The sequence below is a fragment of the Hyperolius riggenbachi genome, chromosome 7 (genome assembly GCF_040937935.1).
Source record: "Hyperolius riggenbachi isolate aHypRig1 chromosome 7, aHypRig1.pri, whole genome shotgun sequence".
Taxonomy (NCBI): domain Eukaryota; kingdom Metazoa; phylum Chordata; class Amphibia; order Anura; family Hyperoliidae; genus Hyperolius; species Hyperolius riggenbachi.
In genome coordinates, this window is record NC_090652.1 from 113,116,260 (window position 1) to 113,139,445 (window position 23,186).

General features: G+C 44.6%; 1 protein-coding gene across 1 annotated transcript in view; it reads right to left on the reverse strand.

Annotated features, from left to right (window-relative positions):
• The window catches only part of LOC137524542 (cytochrome P450 2K4-like), a 70,773-nt gene extending 47,840 nt beyond the window's left edge, over window positions 1-22,933 (reverse strand). The window contains exons 1-2 of the mRNA XM_068244529.1: window positions 22,669-22,933; window positions 11,085-11,247 (exon numbers count right to left, since the gene is read on the reverse strand). Coding sequence (XP_068100630.1) covers window positions 11,085-11,247; window positions 22,669-22,863 — 358 coding nt within the window. The 5' untranslated portion in view covers window positions 22,864-22,933. The remainder of the gene's footprint in view (window positions 1-11,084; window positions 11,248-22,668) is intronic.
• Between the last annotated feature and the right edge of the window lie 253 nt (window positions 22,934-23,186).

Sequence of the window (23,186 nt, forward strand, 5' to 3'; positions counted from 1 at the left end):
TAACTGGAGGCGCCTGTCACTCACTAGCTAACCTGGGGGTCCCTGTCACTCACTACCTAACTTGGGGGGGCTACCATATTAAGGGGGCATTCTGCCTATTTATGTGAAATGCTGTCTATTTATGTGCCTCATGACTGCTGAATGTGTCTTGTTGGGAGCCTTATGATTTGTTGGGGGCCTCATGATTGCTGAATTTGTCTTGTTGGGGGCCTCATGATTTGTTGGGGGCCTCATGATTGCTGAATTTGTCTTGTTGGGGCCCTCATGATTGCTGAATTTGTCTTGTTGGGGGCCTCATGATTTGTTGGAGGCCTCATGATTGCTGAATTTGTCTTGTTGGGGGCCTCCTGATTTGTTGGGGGCCTCATGATTGCTGAATATGTCTTGTTGGGGGTCACATGATTGCTAACTGCGAGACTATGGGAAAAGCTGAATCCTTATCATATGAGACAATAGCATTAAACCTACTTTTTTAGCGTTTTAAAACAGAAAATAAAACTGGGAGGTTCTAAAAAATTGAATACATTTTTCAGGAGTAGGATGGATGAAATTGTTTATCTTCACAGTTTATTTTCAACTTGGATTTTCCATAATGTTCATGTATGAGTTAAAACGTTTGTACAGTATTTAGTTTAAATTGCTGTTGCCACTTTGCGATAGATACCGGTAAGTGACTTTTGGGTTGCAGTTTGGGCACTCGGCCTCCAAAAGGTTCGCCACCACTGTCCTAATCTGATGTCCCACCATTGCTAGGTTCATGTAAATTTGTCTCCACCCGTTACCACACCTATATTCTGGTCCATGGCCCACCCATTTTTTGGTGCGGCGCGATAAGCACGCCACACAACGTGATCGTCATATTTTTGGCACGCTAGCTGCAGTGTGCTGAATTCTGCTGCCTACAGTATGTACAGTATATGCTGTTCTCTAGTGCCTGCACTGTGTGCGGATTTACCTCCAGTGTGTACAGTGTAAGGTGTTACTCTGTGCCTTTATTGATTGTAAACCAGCTGTATTGTATGCTGATCCCTGCTACTTTCAGTATGTACAGTATTAGCTGTAAAGCCTGGTACACACATACAATTTTGATTAGCCAATTTTAGCTCTGTTCATAAAATTCATTGTCTGTTGGCCCACTTACTGCACGGGGGTGGGAAATTGGGGGTCAGTGATTGACCAATCAAAATTGTATGTGCGTATACATCTTTGATCTATGCCTATACTGATTGTAAATGATCGAAATAAAGGACAGGGGGCTCCGTCCAATATTTCGATGGGCAGGCCCGTTATCCGTAGCTTATACCGCTGCTAAGTTCATGTACATTTGGCCCCACCCATGGCCACGCCCACTCACCGCATGGCCACGCCCATTTTTTGCCACGGCGCGACCTCCCCTCCTGGTGCCCACAGGTGCCACTGATCTCCAGGGACCCTAGAAACGCCCCTGCTTTTTGCTATTACCTGTATTGTTGTATCTATTGTCTATTACCTGTATTGTTCTGTCACCCCTGTTATCATTGTCTGTAACCCTATTTATTGTACAGCGCTGCGTAATATGTTGGCGCTATATAAATCTAATAAATGATAATAATAAAAATGCAAGGAAGAGACCCACGGCACTGAAAGCAGGTAGTGAGTGTAATATTACCTGCTTCCAGTGCTGCTAGGGTCTTCCTCCGCGGTGCTAAAAACAGGTAAATACATTGCTCCCTGCATACTCTGCATGCGGATGGGGAGGAGGGAAATTTCACGAGCTCAGTCTCTGTCAAGCAGCAACAGCAGCACCACCTCAATGAAAGAGTGCAAAGCATGCCCTGTCCACTATGTGGCACTCAAGAAACATGCCTTTGCAGCCTGTTACTAGAAACTGCCAGGCACTCATCTCATCTCTTTCGCACACATTAGGGTTATGCTATTGTCCAACCAGGTTTGGACTGGAGAGAAACTGTCATTTGCATACCTGAAAGTTCAACTCTTTCAGGCAATAAAAGAAGAAAAGTTAGTTATTTGTATGCTTGGCACTGTATATAGTGTACATATAAAAAACAAATTAAAAACAAAAGGTGCTGCAGTAATTTGTGGATTGGTGATTGCTGCTAGTAGAGAATCAGTCAAATTACAGATATTTTACTGTTGGGCAATGGGTAATATGATAGTAGTAGAATATCAATAATTTTTACTAATATTTTACTATTGCTAAACCTTACCCTATACTCACTTGAACCCTTATCAATTAACCTGCCTGGCATTCTGATTCCCGTGGCCCTGCGGCCGCGGGAACGTTTTTTGCAATTTTTTTTTAAATATATCATGTAGCTAGCCTAGTGCTAGCTACATGATTCCCCCCTCCCTGCAGCGTCCCTCCCACCCCTCCGATCCCCGCTGGCGCAATCACCCATCCGGAAATCCCGTTCTGAACGGGATTTCCAGGAGGGCTTCCCCCGTCGCCATGACGACGCACGTCGTGACGTCGGCGACCACATGGAGACCCGATCCACCCCTCAACGCTGCCTGGCACTGAATGGCCAGGCAGCGCACGGGGTCTCGCCTGGGGGGGCCCTGCATTGCGGCGGGTAGTGGCAGATCTGCGGCAGGCGGCAGCGATCGGACACAACACGCAGCAAGCAAAGTGCTTGCTGCGTGTTTTTAAAAAAAATTATTCAAATTGGCCCAGCGGGGCCTGAGCGGTGACCTCCGGCGTCTCTGGATGAGCCTAGCTCGTCCAGAACGCTAGGGAGGTTAAAACCCCCTCTGCCAATATCCACCACCTAAAATTGAAAAATTTTGGGAGCCCAAATTACCTCCGAGATACCACAAAAGCCATATTTATTGTATACTAGCTGATGGCCCGGCATTGCCTGGGTATGTATTTGGCTGGTGTTTGCTCCGCCCACTTTTTCTAACCCTGACACACAATTACTCAATTACTCAATGACCTAGTTTGTGAGCTGTGCGGTCTTTGGCTTCAATAATTTGCATTGAAATGTAACAAATCCGATTGGCTGTGGATTCACCCCCTTTTCTGAATTTGAACCCCAGTCACCCAATGACCAACTGTACCAGGTTTGAGGCTTGCGCCATTAACAGTGCAAGAATGGAAGCAATGAAATATTCCCCTTGAAAATCAATAGGTGAATTTTGATTGGCATTGTAGGCTCCACCCACTTTTTCTGAATATTAATCCCAGTCACCCAGTGACTAACTGTGCAAAGTTTGAGTACCCTGCCATCAACAGTGTAAGAATGGTTGCAGTTTACATTTTCTCAGTGAAATTTGTATTTGTCTCCACCCACTTTTTGGTTATGGGGATAAAAAGTATCAAATATGTTTTTGTTTTTTTTTACATTCAAAATTTTTATTGATGTCATGAAAAAGCATAACAAGAATAACAGAAAACATTGACAAATTTGGGGTTTTGCAATGCAAAGGATAAAAACAATTATCAACTGGAGGGATAATTATGACATCTTAACATAGCAAACTTTTAAAGCAAGTGGTAGCTGATTCTTGTTGAGGAAGTGTGAACATATACCCATATAAAGCATTGCCTGTTAGGTTGATAACATTTATTTATAGGCATGGCCTTAGCAAGTTAAGTCAATCCAGATGTATGGTAAAATAGAAAACCTCAAAAGAAGGAAAGTGAAGAAGAAAGAGGAGAGGAGGGGGGATGAAGAAGAGAAAAGGAGGGAAAAGAAGAGAAACGAGAAAGAGGTAGAGGAAGTATGTGGGGGGATTCATATCCTAGGTCTCTACTTCGCTCTTGTATTCATCAGAGTCCTTAAACAGTTCCCAGCATGCCCAAGTATGGACATAGTGATCTGCTTTGTCCTGTGCTGAGAGAATAATCTCTTCCATTTTGGCAATTTTATCCACTCTAGCCCACCACTGGGTGATGGGGGGTGTCTCCTGCCTTTTCCATAACAATGGAATTAGAGCTCTTGCTGCATTGAGTAGATGGACCAGCACATTCTTTTTATATGATTTCTGGGGAATTGAGCTACAATGTAGAAGTAGTGCTTCGGGAGTGAAGGGGAATTTTATTGAGGAGATTTCAATTGACCATTTGCTATCCCCTTTCCAGAAAGAGGACAGGTGGGGGCATGACCAAAAAATATGAAAAAGATCTGCTTTGGGAGCGGAACATCTCCAACAAGAGTCTGAGACCCCTGGCGCAAATTTGCTAAGTATGGCCGGAGTTCTGTACCAAAAGGTAAGGATCTTGAAGCCTTGCTCCTGGGTAGAAACATTTAAGGTGGATTTGTGAGACAGGGATATGATGGTCTGCCATTGCTCGTCACTCAGAGACTTCCCTAAAACTTCCTCCCATTTAGTTTGATATGGAAGGGTAGATGGTAAGTCCAAAGTGACCAGAAGGTTATATAGCAGTGAAATGGTATGTCTATGTGGACCAGACTGTATTAGGGATTGCTCGAGAGGGGTCAGAGGTCGACAAGCCTCTGATTTGCATGATTGAACTTTCAGAAAGCTACACAATTGTAAATATGCCCACATTGGAAATTTGTTAGAGGCCACTAACTGATTGAGAAGATTGATATATTTAACTTCATTATTCTGGACGAAGTCCCTTAATCTAGGGATGTTAGGTGAAGCCCACCCATGGGCAAAAGAGGAGAACTGTCCCGGAGGAAATAGGGGGTTATCTCGAACCGGTGTTAGGGGACCAATAGAAGAGGAGCTTTCCACTTTGGAAAACAGATTTCTAAAGATCTTAATGGAAGATGAAAAAAATGGGTGGAATTGTGCGCAGAGTTTAGTTCTGGGGTCGTTAATCCAAGGGAGAGCTTGCAAAGATACTAGTGAAAAGTTTTTTTCTATAGCTACCCACTGTTTGCAGGAGTTAGGATCACACCACTCATAGAGTCTGCTGAGAACCGCTGCCTGGTGATAAACCTTAAGATCTGGGAGTCCTGCTCCACCTTGGTCCTTAGGAAGCTTAAGAATACTGTGGCGTAATCTTGGGGTTTTGTTGCCCCAGACAAATTTTGAAATCTTTGATTGTAGGGTGGATAGGAAGGGTATAGGTAGGGTGATAGGTAGGACCTGACTTACATATACAAATTTTGGGAGCAAGGTCATTTTCACTGATGCTATTCGTCCAAACCAAGACAAGTAAGGCTTAGTTCCCCAAGCAACAAAACGCCTAGCTAGTATCTTTTTGAATAGTTTATAGTAAGCCACGGTGAAGCCGTCTGGGCCTGGGGATTTGCCCGGTTTCATGTTCTTCAGGGCCCCAAGAAACTCCTCTTTAGTAATGGGGGTTTCCAAAGTGGCCGCGTCCTCATCTGAAAATTTCTCAAGGCTGTATTTAGAGACAAAATCCCGCATAATGGATTCCCTGTTATGAGTTGTTGGTGCAGAGTTGTTTGGGGGAAGATTGTAGAGGCTTTCATAGTACTTACGGAATTCTTCAGCAATCTTATCAGTCGAGTAAAGTTTTGCTTGAGAGGAGGAGCAGAGTAATTTAACCCTTGACTGAGCAGGTTGTTTACGAAGAGCCCTTGCGAGCAGTTTCCCACATTTGTTGCCTGCCTCATAGAAAATGTTCCTTTTCATCAACAGTTTACGTTTGGCAGTAATGTTTAATTCGGCCAATAGTAGGGATCTAACTCGGGTAAGTTCCTGAAGAGTTTGAACTGCTAAAGTCTGTTTATGGGATGCTTCTAAGTTTTTAATATGTGACATAAAGTGTTCTATTTTAGCTGTTCTCTCTTTTTTAAGTCTGGAACCTAAACTAATTAAATGCCCCCTAAGGACTGGTTTGTGGGCCTCCCATAATAGCATTTTATTGGAGATGGAGTCGTCATTGGAATTGAAGTAGGATTTAATTTCTTTTGCAATGGTTACTTGGTGTTCGATTTCAGTGAGAAGAAAAGGGTTAAGACGCCAATTCCAGGACGTGAGAGTTACTTCCGGGAATTTCAAAGTGAGAAAGATCGGGTTGTGATCAGTGAATGTCTTTGTCCCTATTACGGCAGATTTTAAAAAGGGCAGGTCTCTTTGTTGCAGAAAAAAGTAGTCTATGCGTGTATGTTTATTATGCATACCAGAAAAAAAGGTGAAATCCTTAACTGTGGGGTGAGAGAGTCTCCAGACATCCAGCAGTGCCAGATCATCAAACCTATCCTTCATGTACCGAAGAGTTTTATATGGAATTGAAGAGGCGCCATTTGAAGTGTCTTATAGGGGTTCCAGGGAGACATTTAAGTCACCTCCAACAACTAAAATTCCCTCTTGGAATTGTTGTAATTCGTGTAAAACTTTTGTAAAAAAAAGAGGGTTGCTTTTTATTGGGGGCGTATAGATTGGCAAGGGTGATGATTCTGTCCCCTGATTTGCCCTTTAAGAACAATTACCTCCCCTCGGGGTCTACTCTAGAATCAGTAACCGAGAAATCTATAGATTTATGAAGGATGATCGCCACTCCCTTCTTCTTACCTTCAGATGCTGTTGCATGAAAAATGTGGGTGTATCTATGGTCCTTAATTTTGGGTATGGACCGTTTCTTGAAAACCCACCTGAACTCTTTCTTTCTGGAGGAACCCCAACACATGGGACCTTTTCTCCGGGGTGTTTAACCCATTTACGTTGAGGGATAGAAATTTCCACTCCAAATATTTTGGATGTGGAGTTGTATTCTGTGATTGCACAGGAGTAGTCATTGTGGAAGGTACTAGAGACCTAGGATATTGGTATAGAAAGAGGAAAAGAAGGGGAGGGTGGTAAGAAAAGAATAAAGAAAAGAATAAAGAGAAAGCAGGGAAGGGTTAGTAATAGAAAAATAGGAGAGGAAGAGGATAGGGGGAGTAGGGGAGTTAAGAAGAAATGAAGAAGGAGAAAGGGATATAAACAACCACACAGGAAGTCCTATACGGATATTCCTGTAAACACTTTGTGGAGACAATTAAAGTTGTTGACCGGTGTCAACTTGGGGGGAGATGAAATCAGCAAGGTGAATTAAATGGGCTACAATTATTCTAAAGCTCCCTCCTGGCCACCTAAATAACTAAAAACAGAACTTAAACAGGCCTATTCCCTGTCCCTACTAAGACCCCTTCAGGAAGGATCATGTCTCCCAACGGATATCCCTTAAAAACAATGTGTCCTAAAAAGCATACTTAAAAGTTTTTGAGCAAATCCTAGTTGTGAAGGAACCATAAACCTACGACCATCGAGGGACATTGTATCTAAAGGCAGCGGGGTCAATATAAACGCCAATTCTTTGAGCAAGATCTTAATGAGGAGGTTGCTCCATGTCCAGCCCTAATCAAATGGGTCATGGATAATGTGAGGAACGTCATCAAAATCTCAAAGAAGCTCCATAGTGACCTTGACCTCATACTCTGACATCATCCCAGAATCTTCTACCACATAATACTATTACTGACTTCGCACATGCAGTTAAATGTAGGTCTGGACTCAGAGGAGGGCAGCCCCGCCACGTCCGGCTCATAAAACTGAGCCTTGGACAATTGGCGGGGCAACCCCCCCCCCCCCCCCAAAAAAAAAACCCAAGCAGTATCACCCCCTCTAGTATGCAGCGTCGCTCTTAGTATGCGGCGTCGCTGATGTCTTCACCTGGTTAATAACAAAACCTTATTTCCTTGACCTCCCTCCTCCCCCCCCCCCCCAAACATATCACAGTAATAATGCAGTGTTATATCCTGAGCAGCATAGGTAAACCATAATAAGCTGTTGTAACATAATCATAGAGAGGAGCATGGAAGCTCCTATGCCACAATGATATTGTGTTGTTATACTATGGAGTGCATAGGTGAACCATAGAGAGCAGTTGTAGCATAATCATGACTTAGTCATTAAATAAACACTGCATCACTCCTTGAAATGAGTATGAATCCTCCTGTGGGGGGTCAAAGGAGAGAACAAAAAAGGGGGAGCTCCACCAAAGTTAGAGGGGACAGGTGTAGGTAGAACATGTCCCAGGGGAGCATAGGGGAAGTCAACCAAAGGAAGTAACACTGAAAAAGTCGAAAAATGACAGTGTGTGGATCACTTATCGTTCTTGCGACGTCTGCGTGTGGATCGATGGTCGGATTCGTCAGAGGAGGAAGAAGAGTTCGATTTAGATCTCTTGGGCTGTTGTGGGCTAGCAGGATTGCTGGCAAAGAATGAATCTCTCTCTTGGTAAATCTCGTCAGTGAGGAGAAAGTCCGCATACCATTCTGGAAGATCCGGACATTGAAGGCCCAAAACTTGGCAGAAAGCATAGAGTTCATCAGGGAATCTCAGCGTAGCCATTTTGTTGCCCACAGACGCCACGAGGGCAAATGGAAATTTCCATCTATACTGTATCTTTTTGTCCTGCAGCAGTTTCAGTAATGGTTTCAAAGCCCTTCTATTAGCCAGGGACCAGGGTAATAGGAGATAAGTCCTGGTAAATACCAACTGAGGTGTCATTAAAAATAATGTCCTCCTGGTTTCGCGCGGCTCTCATAATAGATTCTTTTAGTGAAAAAGATTGCAGACAGCAAATTACATCCCTCGGCACTTCTCCATCTCCCCCCCCCCCCCCCTCAGTTTCAGGGCCCTGTGTGCTCTTACGAAGTCTATCTGTTCTTCTTTGGGCTTCTCAAGGACTCCATTAAAGATAGCCGTGAGGGCAGGTATTATGTCACTGGGCGAGACCGATTCAGGAAGACCTTTTACCCTGATATTACATCTTCTTCCTCTGTTATCTAGATCCTCGATCTGTCGGTTTGCTTCAATAAGTTTAGCATTGTGCATGCATATAGCCCTGGCTGCAGCGTTTGTTGTTTGGGCTCTATGTCTACTCTCCCGTTCTATCGTGTCCACACGCCCCGCAATGGCCGCCATCTCCTCTCTGAGCTCAGAGGTAGCCGCTACAAGTGCAGATTTTATGTCCGCTGCTAGGTCTCTCATGTCTCTTACCGTGGGAGAGAGCGATCGAGACTGTCCTCAGAGACCGCAGCAGGAGCGAGGTCTTCCGCTTGTTGTTTGGCGGGCTGTGTGCCTTTGGAGGACGCCATCTTGGGAGTAGGCCTCAGTGCGCGGAGATGCGCTTTGGTTCCAGTTCGTCTTAAAAGTAGACAACTCGGGACGAGGTGGGATAGTTCCAGGAGGGGTCACAGGTAGAAGGGACAAGGCAACCGCTGTTTAGGAAGCAGATGATAGCAGCGTAGGTGGCCTCTCGGGGAGATTCAGAGCGGAGCTCTAGCTCTGTGCGTCCATCTCTCTCTGGCGCTAAGCCACGCCCCCCAAAAGTATCAAATATGTTATTCCAGGTTATGTACTATCTGTTCAGCCATTGTGTAATTGATTAACAAACATCCAAACTTTTGCATTTATAATAATAGTGAGATTATTTATGTGACGTCCATTTTATCAAAGCTCTGCCAGGCAACAAATTATCTGCTTCGCTGTACATACACATGTCTATCTCATCATGTCACATGTCACTATGGATAATCATAATCTACTAATTAGAATTAAGTGAAATATCGTAATTATGGCCACACATTATTACAATATGGAAATTCAATTGATTTTGCTTAATCCATTTGTAATTTTGCGTAAAAAGACCTTGTAGTTTTTGAGAAAATCAATTTTCAATATTCAAAGGACAAATGGTTTTTAAACTCTGTGTATCACAGCAAACTGTCGTTTACAGAGTTAAAAAAATTATTTTGACTTTTTTTTAAATCGATATTCTCAAAAACCACAAAGCCTCCCGTCCGCCATTCAAAGCAGTGACAGTAAGTAAGAAGAGCCTTCTACACAGCTGTTTCTGTTTCAGTTAATGACTGTGTGACATTGATGATCATTTGGTATAACTGGTTTGTCATAAACCTGACTGTAAGCCTACAAAATCCCTGACTGTGCAAGTGTACCTATAAGAGTTGATGCTGGTTTGAAGGCAAAATGTAGTGATTTAGATGTTACTTTTGTTCGCTGTTCATTTTGAAAATTGATAACAATAAACAATCATTAATTATATTCTGTGTTTACAGCATTTTTTCACACTTGCTTTGCAAGTAGTAGTTTCCAATCCCCTCTGTACAAGATCGATCAGAAAATTAATCAGGAACTTGAAATTGCATGGTGGGTACCAGGCATTGTCACTATCAGTGAGAATTTCTGTGCAGACAGGGAGAAGGGAAATCTGTCCAAAAGTGCCAGGCAACTTTATATATTAGAGATATGTCTCTCCTTTTCTGTGCCCAGGACTACCAGTTTTCATATTGAGACCACAAAGTTCCACAGATGTCCTAGAGACAGAAACTGGGACCAAATATGTTCATTTGGAACACAAACAACAATAAGAAATGGCAAGACCCTTTCCACACTACTTAAAACAAAAATAAAATGTTAACAGGCGTTGCACAGATAGCAAAACTCACGTTATGTACACAAGATTGTGTGTAATGCAAATAGTGTAATGCTCATTTTATAAGCAATAAGCACATTGTATACATAATGGCCCATGTTCAATATTTTTAACTTCTTCTCCTCAGTTTTTTCCTAGGTGTTTTTTTCAGACTTGTCAATAAAATACATTTAAGACCGCCAGCAAGCCAGAAAATTCTCACAATAATTTTGATAGTCTTTTTTCAACTACTTTTTTGGTACTTTTTCATTTGCAAAAGGATGAAAAGTTATTTTAAATAGAAGATGAAAATTAATCTCCTTGGAAAAAACTCAGGAGAAGAAGTGAATTACATATAGGCCGTTATTCCCACATGAAATTAACTTTTTCTCCTGAGTTTTCTCCTAAGAGATAATTTTTAATCTTGTATTTAAAATAATTTTTCAGCACTTTGCAATTGAAATTAAGAGGTGGAAAAGTACTATCAAAATAATTTTGAGTATTTTCTTGCTTGCTGTTGGTTTAAAATACATTTTATTTGCATCTTGCGAAAATATCACCCAGGAGAAAACAAAAGTGAAAACTTAATTGCCTATTGGCCAGTGTGGATTGTGCCCATTAAGTTGCTTGCATAAACATCAGTGAAGTTTACGTACGTTGAATTCGGGCATAAAATCTACCAGCAATTCTTGAATCAGGGCCCTCATTTGAAGCTTACCTTTTTTGTTACCAATTAGTCTGAACAGCGGTGTATTGGGTCTTCCTAAAAAATCATCTGCTTGGTTGACAAGGGCATCCTTCACTGCATTGTACCCGGCAATAATCACAACCTTCTCGGAACCAAAGTGTAAAGTAAAGACCTCTCCATATTTCTCAGAAAGCTGCAACACATTTTACATAGTTAATTTGGCTGAGAAAAATACACTTGACCATCAAGTTCAACCAGGAACATTTTTAGGCATAGGCAAACAGCAGGGGTGTCCAAAATGTTTAGGTTAGGGGTCATATCACCGTTCTCGAGAGTGCTAGGGGAGCAAACTAATGAAGTTAAACACTTTCTTTTGGATTGCCATTAGGTACATTATGCCTGTGACATTTTGTCAAATAAGTGGCATCAGTGGCTGTTACTGTTGCTGGCACAGTGGCAGCTGCTTATCAGTGGCTGTTGCTGCTGCTGCCACAGTGACAGCTGCTTATCAATGGCGGCTACTGTTACATTGGTGGCTGATAACCTACAGGTGAGCAAATGGTGAGGCAGAGGTGACCTCAGCATGTAACACCGCAGCTACGGCCTGCAACTCACATGGAATTAAAGAGACACTGAAGCGAAAAAATTTATATGATATAATGAATTGGTTGTGTACTATGAATAATTACTAGAAGATTAGCAGCAAAGAAAATATTCTCATATTTTTATTTTCAGGTATAGAGTGTTTTTTCTAACATTGCATCATTCTATAATATGTGCAGATTACACAACACTCAGCATTTAAAATGATTATTTCAGAGCAGTCTGTGAACTAATGACCTCTCCTCTGGCAGAGAAAAATAAACTTGTTCACTAACAGTTGAGATAATAAAAGTCAGAAGACAGCCCTCTCCACGACTTTAAAAGTCGTAGAGCTTAATGGCTTTTTTGCATAGAGATAACAACTGGAGTTTCTTAACTCTTCCTGTACTGGAAACAATTAGACTGATGCATCTGATCTTAATGTTTTATTTCTTAGCTGTACTACACATACAAATCATAATATCATAATTTGTTTTTCGCTTCAGTGTCTCTTTAACAACTGTAGAGAGCTTTGGTGTCACCAGAATAGGTTTGGCGGATCAGATTTGGTCCCAGGCCAGACTTTGGACATGCCTAGCATACAGATATTGACTTTGCATCTTAATTCATGCCTCAAGCATCAAATGTAATCTGTCAGAAAACAAACCTTTTCAGCAAACACATACAATATTATTATTATGGATTTATAAAGCCCTAACATCTTCCATGGTGTTGTACATCTAGAGATGGCTCGAACCTCCGATTTTTGGTTTGCGAACCTCGAACGCGAACTTCCGCAAAAAGTTTGCGAACCTGCGAACTTTGCAAACTGCAATAGACTTCATTGGGCAGGCGAACTTTCAAAACTACAAACACTGTTTCTGGCCACAAAAGGGATGGGAAATATGTTTCAAGTGGTCTAACACCTGGAGGGGGCATGGCAGAGTGGGATACACGCCAAAAGTCCCTGGGAATATTACAGATTTGACGCACAGCAGGGTTATAATCCCTAAAGGGCAGAAATCACATTGCATTCCTAAATTGGAGGCCTAAAGGGCTTGAAAACATCTTGCGTGTGTAGACATGGATCAGGGAGTGTAATTAGTGTACTGCTTCACACTGACAGACCAAACTCACTGTGTAACGCACCGTAAACAGATGACTGTGCTGGTGTGCACGTTGGCGAGAGTACAGGTGATGGCGGCTTTCCAGCCCATATGGTCGCCGGGCTGAGGTAGCTCAATAAAAGAACAACAGTGACTGTCCAGCTGAGCGAATTTGGTCTGTCCACAATTAAGCAATTACCTTATTTTCTTCGGTGTGCCCCCCGACACACTCATATAGGTCATTGCTTCAAGGGACTCCGAGCAGTGCAGAAAGTATGGAAAGATGCATATCATTTTAAAGCTCTCTTTCTCCTCTTTCCAATGATATATAAACCGCCACCCTGCGCCTTTTAGTTTTCGCTATTTTCGCGATTGAAATTGCCGCGGCCGCGATTTCAATCGCGAAAATAAAGAAAACTAAAAGGCGTAGAGCGACGATTTTGGTGTCCCAAGAAAGAGGAGAAAGAGAGCTTTAAAATGATATCCATCTTTCCATAGTTACTTGTATTACACAGGACGACACTTTCCCCAGTGTCAGCAGTTCCATTCAGCAGAAAAAGTCAGCCTGTGTAATACAATGTAACTATGGAAAGATGGATATCATTTTAAAGCTCTCTTTCTCCTCTTTCTGACGACACCTAAATCGTCACCCTACGCCTTTTAGTTTTCCTTATTTTCGCAATTGAAATCGCGGCCGTGGCAATTTCAATCGCGAAAATAGCGAAAACTAAAAGGCATAGGGCAACGGTTTATATATCATTGGAAAGAGGAGAAAGAGAGCTTTAAAATGATATGCATCTTTCCATAGTTTCTGCACTGCTCGGAGTCCCTTTCATTGTGATACGCAAGCCCCTTCACCGTGGCAAGGTAACGATCATGAAGGGGAATTGACACATGTACATGCCTTTTGTTTTGTTGTTGCAGCCGCAGGGCAGCCAGAAAAATAAGCTAGGCATGTACATGCACCAGAAAAATGATTATTATGTTTGGTAGCAGCCGCGGCTAGCAGCAGCGGCCATAAAAATTCAGGAATCCACCTGGAGTCCTGGATCCTGTTGGTGGTGGCGATGAAGGCAGTCAAGTGGCCTGCAGGCAGAGATGCTGTGTGGGGACTGACTTAGTTTTCGGGCGGGCAGTAGCCCTCCAGGATCCATGCCTCATTCATTTTGATAAAGGTGAGGTACTGAACACTTTTTTGATAGAGATGTCGCGAACCTCCGATTTTCGGTTCGCGAACCGGGTTCGCGAACTTCCGCAGAAGGTTCGGTTCGCGGAAAAATTCACGAACCGCAATAGACTTCAATGGGGAGGCGAACTTTGAAAAATAGAAAAAATTATGCTGGCCACAAAAGTGATGGAAAAGATGTTTCAAGGGGTCTAACACCTGGAAGGGCATGGCGGAGTGGGATACATGCCAAAAGTCCCGGTGAAAAATCTGGATGTGACGCAAAGCAGCGTTTTAAGGGCAGAAATCACATTGAATGCTAAATTGCAGGCCTAACGTGCTTTCAAACATCTTGCATGTGTATACATCAAACAGGGAGTGTAATTAGAGTACTGCTTCACACTGACACACCAAACTCACTGTGTAACGCACCGCAAACAGCTGTTTGTGTAGTGACGGCCATGCTGGACTACTGCGCAACATGGCGTGATTGCTCTTCCTCACTCAGTGATGTCAGGTAATGTGTGACTTCCTTCTCAACTTTCCATAGCATTGTTAAAAAGCTTACGTTTTGTTTTTAATTTACATTTTCTACTTGCTGTGTACTTGTTCAGTACCGCTACAATGAGAATCCTGTGGAGGCGGGCAAGTCTGGCATTGTGACCCCGGGTAATGGCCGGGGAATGAGAGGTTTGAATCCGGTGTGGAGCCTGAGCAACGGCTACCACTACACATCCAAGGAGGGCAGCGGGCAGGCATGCACGCCCGCCCGCCCCGAGGTAGTGACCAAAAATAACAATACAGGAGGAGGACTTTCGAGGCCCTGCTGTGTATTTGAAATGAATGTACTTTAAATCCTTTAACGAGAACCAGTTATGGCGGGCAAAGATGACACCACATTCCTTTCACGAGAATCATATGGAGGCGGGCAAGTCTGTCATTTGTGACCCTGGGGAATGGCCGGGGAATGAGGGATGGAATCCGGTGTGGAGCCTGAGAAACGGCTACCACTACACATTCAAGGAGGGCAGCAGGTAGGCATGCACGCCCGCCCCGAGGTAGTGACCAAAAATAACAATACAGGAGGCGGACTTTCGAGGCCCTGCTGTGTATTTGAAATGAATTAACTTTAAATCCTTTAACGGGAATCCGTTATGGAGGGCAAGTCTGCCATTGTCACCGCGGGGAATGAAGGTTGGATTGCGACCCGAAGTGGGAGCCTGCTGAGACCCATGCTGTAGCTGCCCTGAACGTGCTTTGCAGACCAGGCATCTGTGGTCAGATGGACCCTTGAGCCAGCGGAAGACAAACCAAGTCGAAAGCATTTGCCAAGAATGTTTTACGGAGGGCAAGTTTTTTTGCCCTTTTTTTAAATTTTTTGAAAATGATAGATGGTTGTATTTTTAAATTGTTTGAAAGTTTAGATGGTTGTATTTTTAAATTGTTTGAAAGTTTAGATGGTTGTATTTTTAAATTGTTTGAAAGTTTAGATGGTTGTATTTTTAAATTGTTTAAAAGTGTATCCATTCTTCCTCCCCCCCAGCCACGAACAATACCATGGGAACGTGGAGCAGCATAAGCCCCCTGTGACGGCTGCCACGGTTGTTCTCCGCTGCTTGTCTTTTGAGGGGTGCTTCTTTTCCTCAGGTGTTCTTGCCATAGCTGTTTGTGCCTTCTCTCCAGGTGCCTTCGTAAAGCACTTGTCCCTACGTGACAGTTGGCCTTTCCACGGCTCAATTTTTGCTGGCAGAGACAACAGATGGCTTTGCTCCGATCTGAGACACACACGTGAAAAAATTTCCAAACCGCTGAGCCCCCCTGGGCTGATGGCGCTACGGTGGCATCAGCAGCAGCTGACGTTGAAGGGCATGTGTGCTCCCTGGCCATAGCTGGCGATACATGGCACCGGACACTTCCCCCAGCTGTTTCTGAGGACGAGCTCCCTCTGCTTCTATCATTGAGTCGTCTCCTCTTACTCCTCTCTGACTCCTCCTCTGAACTGTCCCCCTGGTCATCTCCTCTATCGGGAACATATGTGGTATCCGTATAATCGTCATCATAATCCTCCTGGCCAGCTGCGCTTTCCTCAGACACCTCCTCAAGTGCACCAACTTCAGGTGGTCCACCATCATCCCCATCCACACACGTTACGTCCATACTATCGCCACCTAACTCAGACGTATGAGGTGGTGTACCTGCGCCTTCTTGTTGTTGTTGCAGTAGTGGCTGGGAATCAGTGATTTCACCACCACCACCAAATAACTCCTGCGAAGTGTCAAATGCAGCGGATGTGGTGCTTGTTGTAGCGCTGGTGGCTGCGGGAGATGAGGTGTTCTGTGTTAAATACTCAATCACCTCCTCACGATTTTGGGAAGTGATGGCACGTGCCTTCTTCTGAGCACTGTATTTTGGGGCAGGTCCGCATGAAATCACAGCAACACCACCTCGCACAGCCACAGACCTGCCGGTGCCTGGTGGCCTTCCTCTGGGTCTGCCTCTACCTCTTCCTCTACCTGGTTTGTCCATTTTGTCCATCTCGGGGGTATGCTAGCTATATGCAGTGAGGTGGGTTCTCACTCAACACAACAGGTAGTTAGATGCAGTGAGGTGGCCAGGTGGGTTCACACTCAACACAACAGGTAGTTAGATGCAGTGAGCTGGGTTCACTCAACAGTAAAGGTACTTAAGATGCAGTGAGGTGGGTTCTCACTCAACACAACAGGTAGTTAGATGCAGTGAGGTGGCCAGGTGGGTTCACACTCAACACAACAGGTAGTTAGATGCAGTGAGCTGGGTTCACTCAACAGTAAAGGTACTTAAGATGCAGTGAGGTGGGTTCTCACTCAACACAACAGGTAGTTAGATGCAGTGAGGTGGCCAGGTGGGTTCACACTCAACACAACAGGTAATTAGATGCAGTGAGCTGGGTTCACTCAACACAAGGCTAGGTATATGCAGTGATGAGGTGGGTTAAGTAAACACAACAGGTACTGGGTAGTTAGATGCAGTGAGCTGGGTTCACTCAACAGTAAAGGTACTTAAGATGCAGTGAGGTGGGTTCTCACTCAACACAACAGGTAGTTAGATGCAGTGAGGTGGCCAGGTGGGTTCACACTCAACACAACAGGTAGTTAGATGCAGTGAGCTGGGTTCACTCAACAGTAAAGGTACTTAAGATGCAGTGAGGTGGGTTCTCACTCAACACAACAGGTAGTTAGATGCAGTGAGGTGGCCAGGTGGGTTCACACTCAACACAACAGGTAGTTAGATGCAGTGAGCTGGGTTCACTCAACACAACGCTAGGTATATGCAGTGATGATGTGGGTTAAGTAAACACAACAGGTACTGGGTAGTTAGATGCAGTGAGCTGGGTTCACTGAACAGTATACAGTAAAGGTACTTAAGATGCAGTGAGGTGGGTTCTCACTCAACACAACAGGTAGTTAGACTTAGATGCAGTGAGCTGGGTTCACTCAACACAACGCTAGGTATATGCAGTGATGAGGTGGGTTAAGTAAACACAACAGGTACTGGGTAGTTAGATGCAGTGAGCTGGGTTCACTCAACACAAAGCTAGGTATATGCAGTGATGAGGTGGGTTAAGTAAACACAACAGGTACTGGGGTATATGCAGTACTGGGTAGTACAATGTGCAGCTCCCTGTCACACACACAGGCAGTCAGTCAATGAATGTGCTGGGCTGCTGGCAGTGGCACACACACTATCAATTAGCAAGGCTGTGCATGCAACAAAAGTGTCAGAAAAAAAAATGTACAGGTTGAGCTCTGAAAAGAGCTGTTGCTGGGTGCTTTAAAAGCAATATTAATCAATCAGGAACAAGCAAAGCAGCCTAGAACCTAACTAATCTGTCCCTAAGAGAAAAAGTCTGCAGCAGCTGTCCCTTTCCTCTCTCTAGCAGGCACACGAGTGACTGTAATGGCCGCCGGAGGCTGCCTTATATAAGGGGGGGGGGTGGGGCTCCAGGGCTTACTGTAGCCTGAATGGCTACAATGTGCCTGCTGACTGTGATGCAGAGGGTCAAAGTTGACCCTCATAGTGCATTATGGGGCGAATCGAATTTCCGGAAAAGTTCGCCTGGCGCAGGCGAACGCGAATCCCCAATGTTCGCCTGGAACCGTTCGCCGGCGAACCGTTCGGTACACCTCTATTTTTTGACCTAGGCGACTTCTCTTCTCACTGACAATGCCTCCAGCTGCACTTAAGTTCCTTTCTAGGATGCTTGAGGCAGTGCAAGCCAGACGTTGGATGGCAGCTCTGGCTACAGGTCAGGCCTGCGCACCCAGTAGTCCAGGGGTACGGAGTGCTTTCAAATGGGCTTTTCTGCCATCTCTGCTTTGGGCAGTCATGTGGCACAGAGGAGAGAAACTTGTGATTAGACACAAATGAGGGGCAATTAAACAGGCTAAACTCTCTAAACGCATACAGGGTGTTTTTCTCTATGTTTTCCTTCTGTCCTGTGCAGGAGTTCAGGTCCACTTTAACCTCCTTGCCGGTTATCCCGAACACAGTTTGGGGTAACCTGCGCTGGAGGATTTCTCAGGCCCCGCTGGGCCGATTTGCATAATTTTTTTTCCTACATGCAGCTAGCACTTTGCTAGCTGCGTGTACTACGCGATCGCCACCGATTCGCCGCTACCCGCCGCGCCGAGCCGCCCCCCCCCCCGCCCCAGACCCCTGCGCAGCCTGGCCAATCAGTGCCAGGCAGCGCTAAGGGGCGGATCGGGATTCCCTCTGACGTCACGACGTCCATGACGTCGGTGACGTCATCCCGCCCGGTCGCCATGGGATTTCCTGCATACTCTGATCGCCAAAGGCGATAGGAGTGGGTGGGGGGATGCCGCTGCTCAGCGGCTATCTGGGCTCGCTACATGATTTAAAAAAAAAATAAATTAAAAAAATGTGCGGCGCTGCCTCCTTGCCGGATTTTTTAGAACGGCAAGGAGGTTAAGTTACAAACAATATTTAGGGGTGACATACAGCAATAAGACAATACAGGAATACATGCATACCAGATCATGCAGCACAGTATGAGTACAAGGTAATGCTTAGTCAGTCACTGGTTAGGAGCATGGAGATTAGGCAAGTAGAGTTCATTCAAGAGTTCACTCAGATCCATAGGATGGGTGTACAGTAATAGAGGTGCATGAACAGGTAGGAGACGTAAGGAGGAGGAACCTGCCCGAAGGCTAACAATATAGAGGGAGAACCCAAGACCACCTGCTGCTTCACCGCTGCTGCCCAGGAAACAAAGGAGGCTCGCCTGCCATTGCTCCGACCTCCTGCACCGGATGCCGCAGCTCTACCACAACAGCCCAGACTCCACTGTGCAGCCATCCAGTGTTGTTTGTGTATTTTCACCAAAGTAATTTTCACATCGAAAAAATGCTATTTTTGATTTTGAGAATATATTTGTGAAAATGCACTGTATTACGCAATATGCTCAAAAGAAAATACATTTTTTTTTTCGATACAAGAATTCGCAAAGCCACAAAAAATGAAATCAATCCTTTTAATTGTGAATTTTGCATTATCTTTTTTAAAAATTAATGCTAATAGAATATCAATATTTTTCTGCAGTCACCTGCCCCTGTTTCAGGCTGCAGGCCCCCATTCAGGAAGTCCCCCCTCAGGGGAACCAGGTCACCATCTCGCCCCGCCGGCCCCAGCCATCACCACTGCCCAAAGGCCAACTGCTCACGGACTTCCACCCCCAGCTCCATGCAGCGTGGCACTCATTATTACACCACCCCAGATTACGCTCCCAGCACTCCTGTCCACCCATTGTGGACTGAGTGAGCCTGGTATTGGTGTCTCAGGATCCCCCCCTCCCTCCTCTCCTGTTCCATCCTAACTCTCTACCCCTGCTCTATAACACTCTTCTCTCCCCCGCTGAGCTAACTTGACCAGGGAAGTAGCCACCGCCGCTGTGATGCAGCTTTGGCTCTGCAGATAGCAGTCCCAACCACACAGCTTGGCCTTCCTTCCCTGTTCGCTCAGGCCTCCATCTCTACCTAGTAGGGATGCTCATTCGGATTTCGTGGAATTGAAATTTCCGACTTTCTGATTGGAAATCCGAATTTGCGATCAGAACTTGGAAACCATAAAAAAGAACTTGGAAATTGGATTTCTGTGGAAATTCTGCATTACTGCAACTCGGTAATTTTAGCCAATCACAGAACACAGAAGCATTGGACCAATCAGAGAATGCAGAGTTAACTTGGAAGTATTTGGCCAATCAGAGAATGCAAAAAATGACCCCCCCCCCCCCCAAAAAAAAAAAAAACACTACTAGGAAATCCAAAATTGGAAATCGATCGGTAATCAGCATTGGCGAAAATCGGAATTTCTGATGAATCAGTAATCTGCATTTCCGACCATCCTTACTCCCTAGTCTTGTTATAAATGTTTATACTACTGTACCTACTGCTTCTAGTCCACTGTGTAAATGTTGTATATAACTACTGCACCTTCTCTATTAAAACTGTAGCATCACCATACTTGTTGTGCAAAAAATAAAACTGGGTACAACCCCCCATAGTACTTTCCGCGATTGGCGTATAATTCAGATTCTGCATAGTACTCTGCATGGTGAGTAGGATCCACTGGCAGTTTAGTGGGACTGGTGGGGGGAGGGGAGGAGGGAGAAAAAAGCACTACCCACCTCGCACTCTGCACTAACATATTACAGCTGGGACACCATCATCTGCAGGATCAGTGGGGAGAAACAGGATAAACCAAACTGGTAACAGGACTGGCAGGGGAACACTATGTGACAATCAGGGCTGGATTTGTACTCTTTACTGCCCTAGGCCACTGTCACCAGCCACCCACCTTCAGTATAGGTAGTGAGATGACCCCTCCCCCTTCCCTCTAGTATAGGTAGCCTGATGACCCCTACCCCTTTCCTCTAGTATACGTAGCCATATGACTCCTCCTCCCTTTCCCTCCAGTATAGGTAGTCAGATGACTTCCTTAATCCCACCCCCCCCTTTTCCCCTTCAGTATAGGTAGTTAGCTCGCCTTTACACCGCAGCAGCCATTTGTGCCCCTCATTTCTCCACTTGTCTCCAGTGCAGAAGCTTCCTCTTACTTTCCATCTCCAATGCTGCTCAGTCCATAGCCGCCAGTGCCAATGCAAATGTGCACAGAGCGCAAGGTGGCTGCTGCACAGGTGGCTAGCAGAAAAGTATCTTGGTCAGGCGCCCGCCTGATCTCCCTGCATTGCAGCATTTGTAAGCTTGCAAATTATGCACCAGGTTAGCCTTCTGCTTTGGTGCCCTTCATCCTGTGGTGCCTTAGGCCATGGCCTAGGTGGCCTTGGCCTAAATCTGGCCCTGGTGACAATTAATAATTAAGTCAATCATAATTCTCTGTTCTATGGTAAAAAAGAGGTTCGTGGTTTTTACTTGATTTGGTTTGACTATATATGATACAGTATGTAATGTTACACTAATCTGTTTTCAGCTTCATTGTGTGAGAGAGACAAAGGATCACTTTCAGCAATGTGTCAGTTTACAAACTACCAACTGGTAGATTGTGACCAGGACATTGTGACTGACCAGCGGCTGTTAAAGTATGACAATGATTGATAACACAGTGAAAGAGGAACTGTAGTGAGAATAACATAATGAATAAAATGGTTTATTGTTTACAATATTTACTTATAAATTATTTAGTCATTGTTTGCCCATTGTAAAATCTTTCCTCTCTCTGATTTACATTCTGAAATGTATCACTGGTGGTGATATCTCTAGTTCTGCCAGGTGATCTGTACAGAATATTCAGTACTGAGAGTTCTATGCACAGAGGAAGGTATTGCTTGCTTGCAGTTGGAAAAAGCCATTAATTCCCACAATGCAATGAGGTTCACAGACAGTAAACTGTCAGGACCTTGGTCATGACATCACACTGTGGGAGGGGTTTCAGCATAATATCAGCCATACAGAGCCCCCCCGATGATCTATTTGAGAAAGGTAAAGATTTTCCTGTGTGAACGTGCTATCAGCTACTGATTGGAATGAAGCTTAAACCTTGGTTAAAGTTCCTTTTTAACCTCTTGAGGACCACAGTGGTAAACGCCCCTAAAGAGTAAAGACCAGGCTATTTATTTTAATCAAAATTGGCCACTTCAGCTATAAAGCCAAGCTGCAGCACACCAGTGATTCCCCCCTCTTTTCTCCCCACCAACAGAGCTCTCTGTTGGTGGGGTCTGATCGCCCCTCCGTGTTTATTTTTTTTGTAATAAATATTTATGTTGTAGTTTTTTTTTTAGATTTTTTTACTATTTCTTTATTTATATCTGTTTTTAAAATCCCTCCCTCCCCCAAGCCGGCCAGTCCTGGCGATCGGCTGTCATAGGCTTCTGCCTATGAGAGCCGATCGCTCTCTTCTGCCCCAGAGGGACAGCCGTGTCACACGGCTGTCCCCAGTACAACGCTGCTGCTGATCGCAGCACTGTACTGTGTGTTAAGACTGCGGTTTCATCGTCTAACAGTCTCCCGAGCAGCGATCGCCACTTGGAGACTGAAGGCGGGGCAGAGCTCTGCCCCCCGAGCAGGAGATGCGCGCGCAGCCTGCCCACGATCTCCTGCAAGCTGCAGCCCCAGGACATAACGCCAATTGGCGTTAGGCAGTCCTGGGGCTGACGCCACGGTCACGCCTGGGCGTGACCCGGTAGTTATGTCGTTAAGATCACCTTATAATAAATAAGCTTACAAGTATTAAATGTAGCAGATTGTACCTCCATTAGTGACTTATATGGCCTTTTCATATCCAGCAGGTGAAAGTTTCCGATGAGAGGAAGAGGTTTGGGGCCCGGAGGCATCTTTGCTGAGCTCTTCTTAGATCCATTGATCCAGTAGAGGAACAGGGCAATGCAAGTTGTAACATATAATAGCAGGTCAACCCGTGTTAGTAGGTAGCTGAGAATCGCCATAGCGGAGAACCAATAAAGGATTTTCTCTGAGTTCTAGTACCACATATTTATAGGCACGGCCTAATTTTGAATATTGATTTTCACTAGGGCACACCTAACCTATAATACTTCGACTGGCCAATGCCCCTTCCTTACAGCTACAAAATACATTAAAAGTGAAATGGAATGTTTGTTTTTTTAATCAAATATTTCTGTTGCCAGTTTTGTGGCAGTTTTGTTGCCAGGTATCAAAGTTCATACACTGATAATGAAAGCTTCAGAGCCTGAGTGTGTCTACGGATGATTTTGCTCAGGAACAGGACTGTGGTGCCTCCATGTACTTA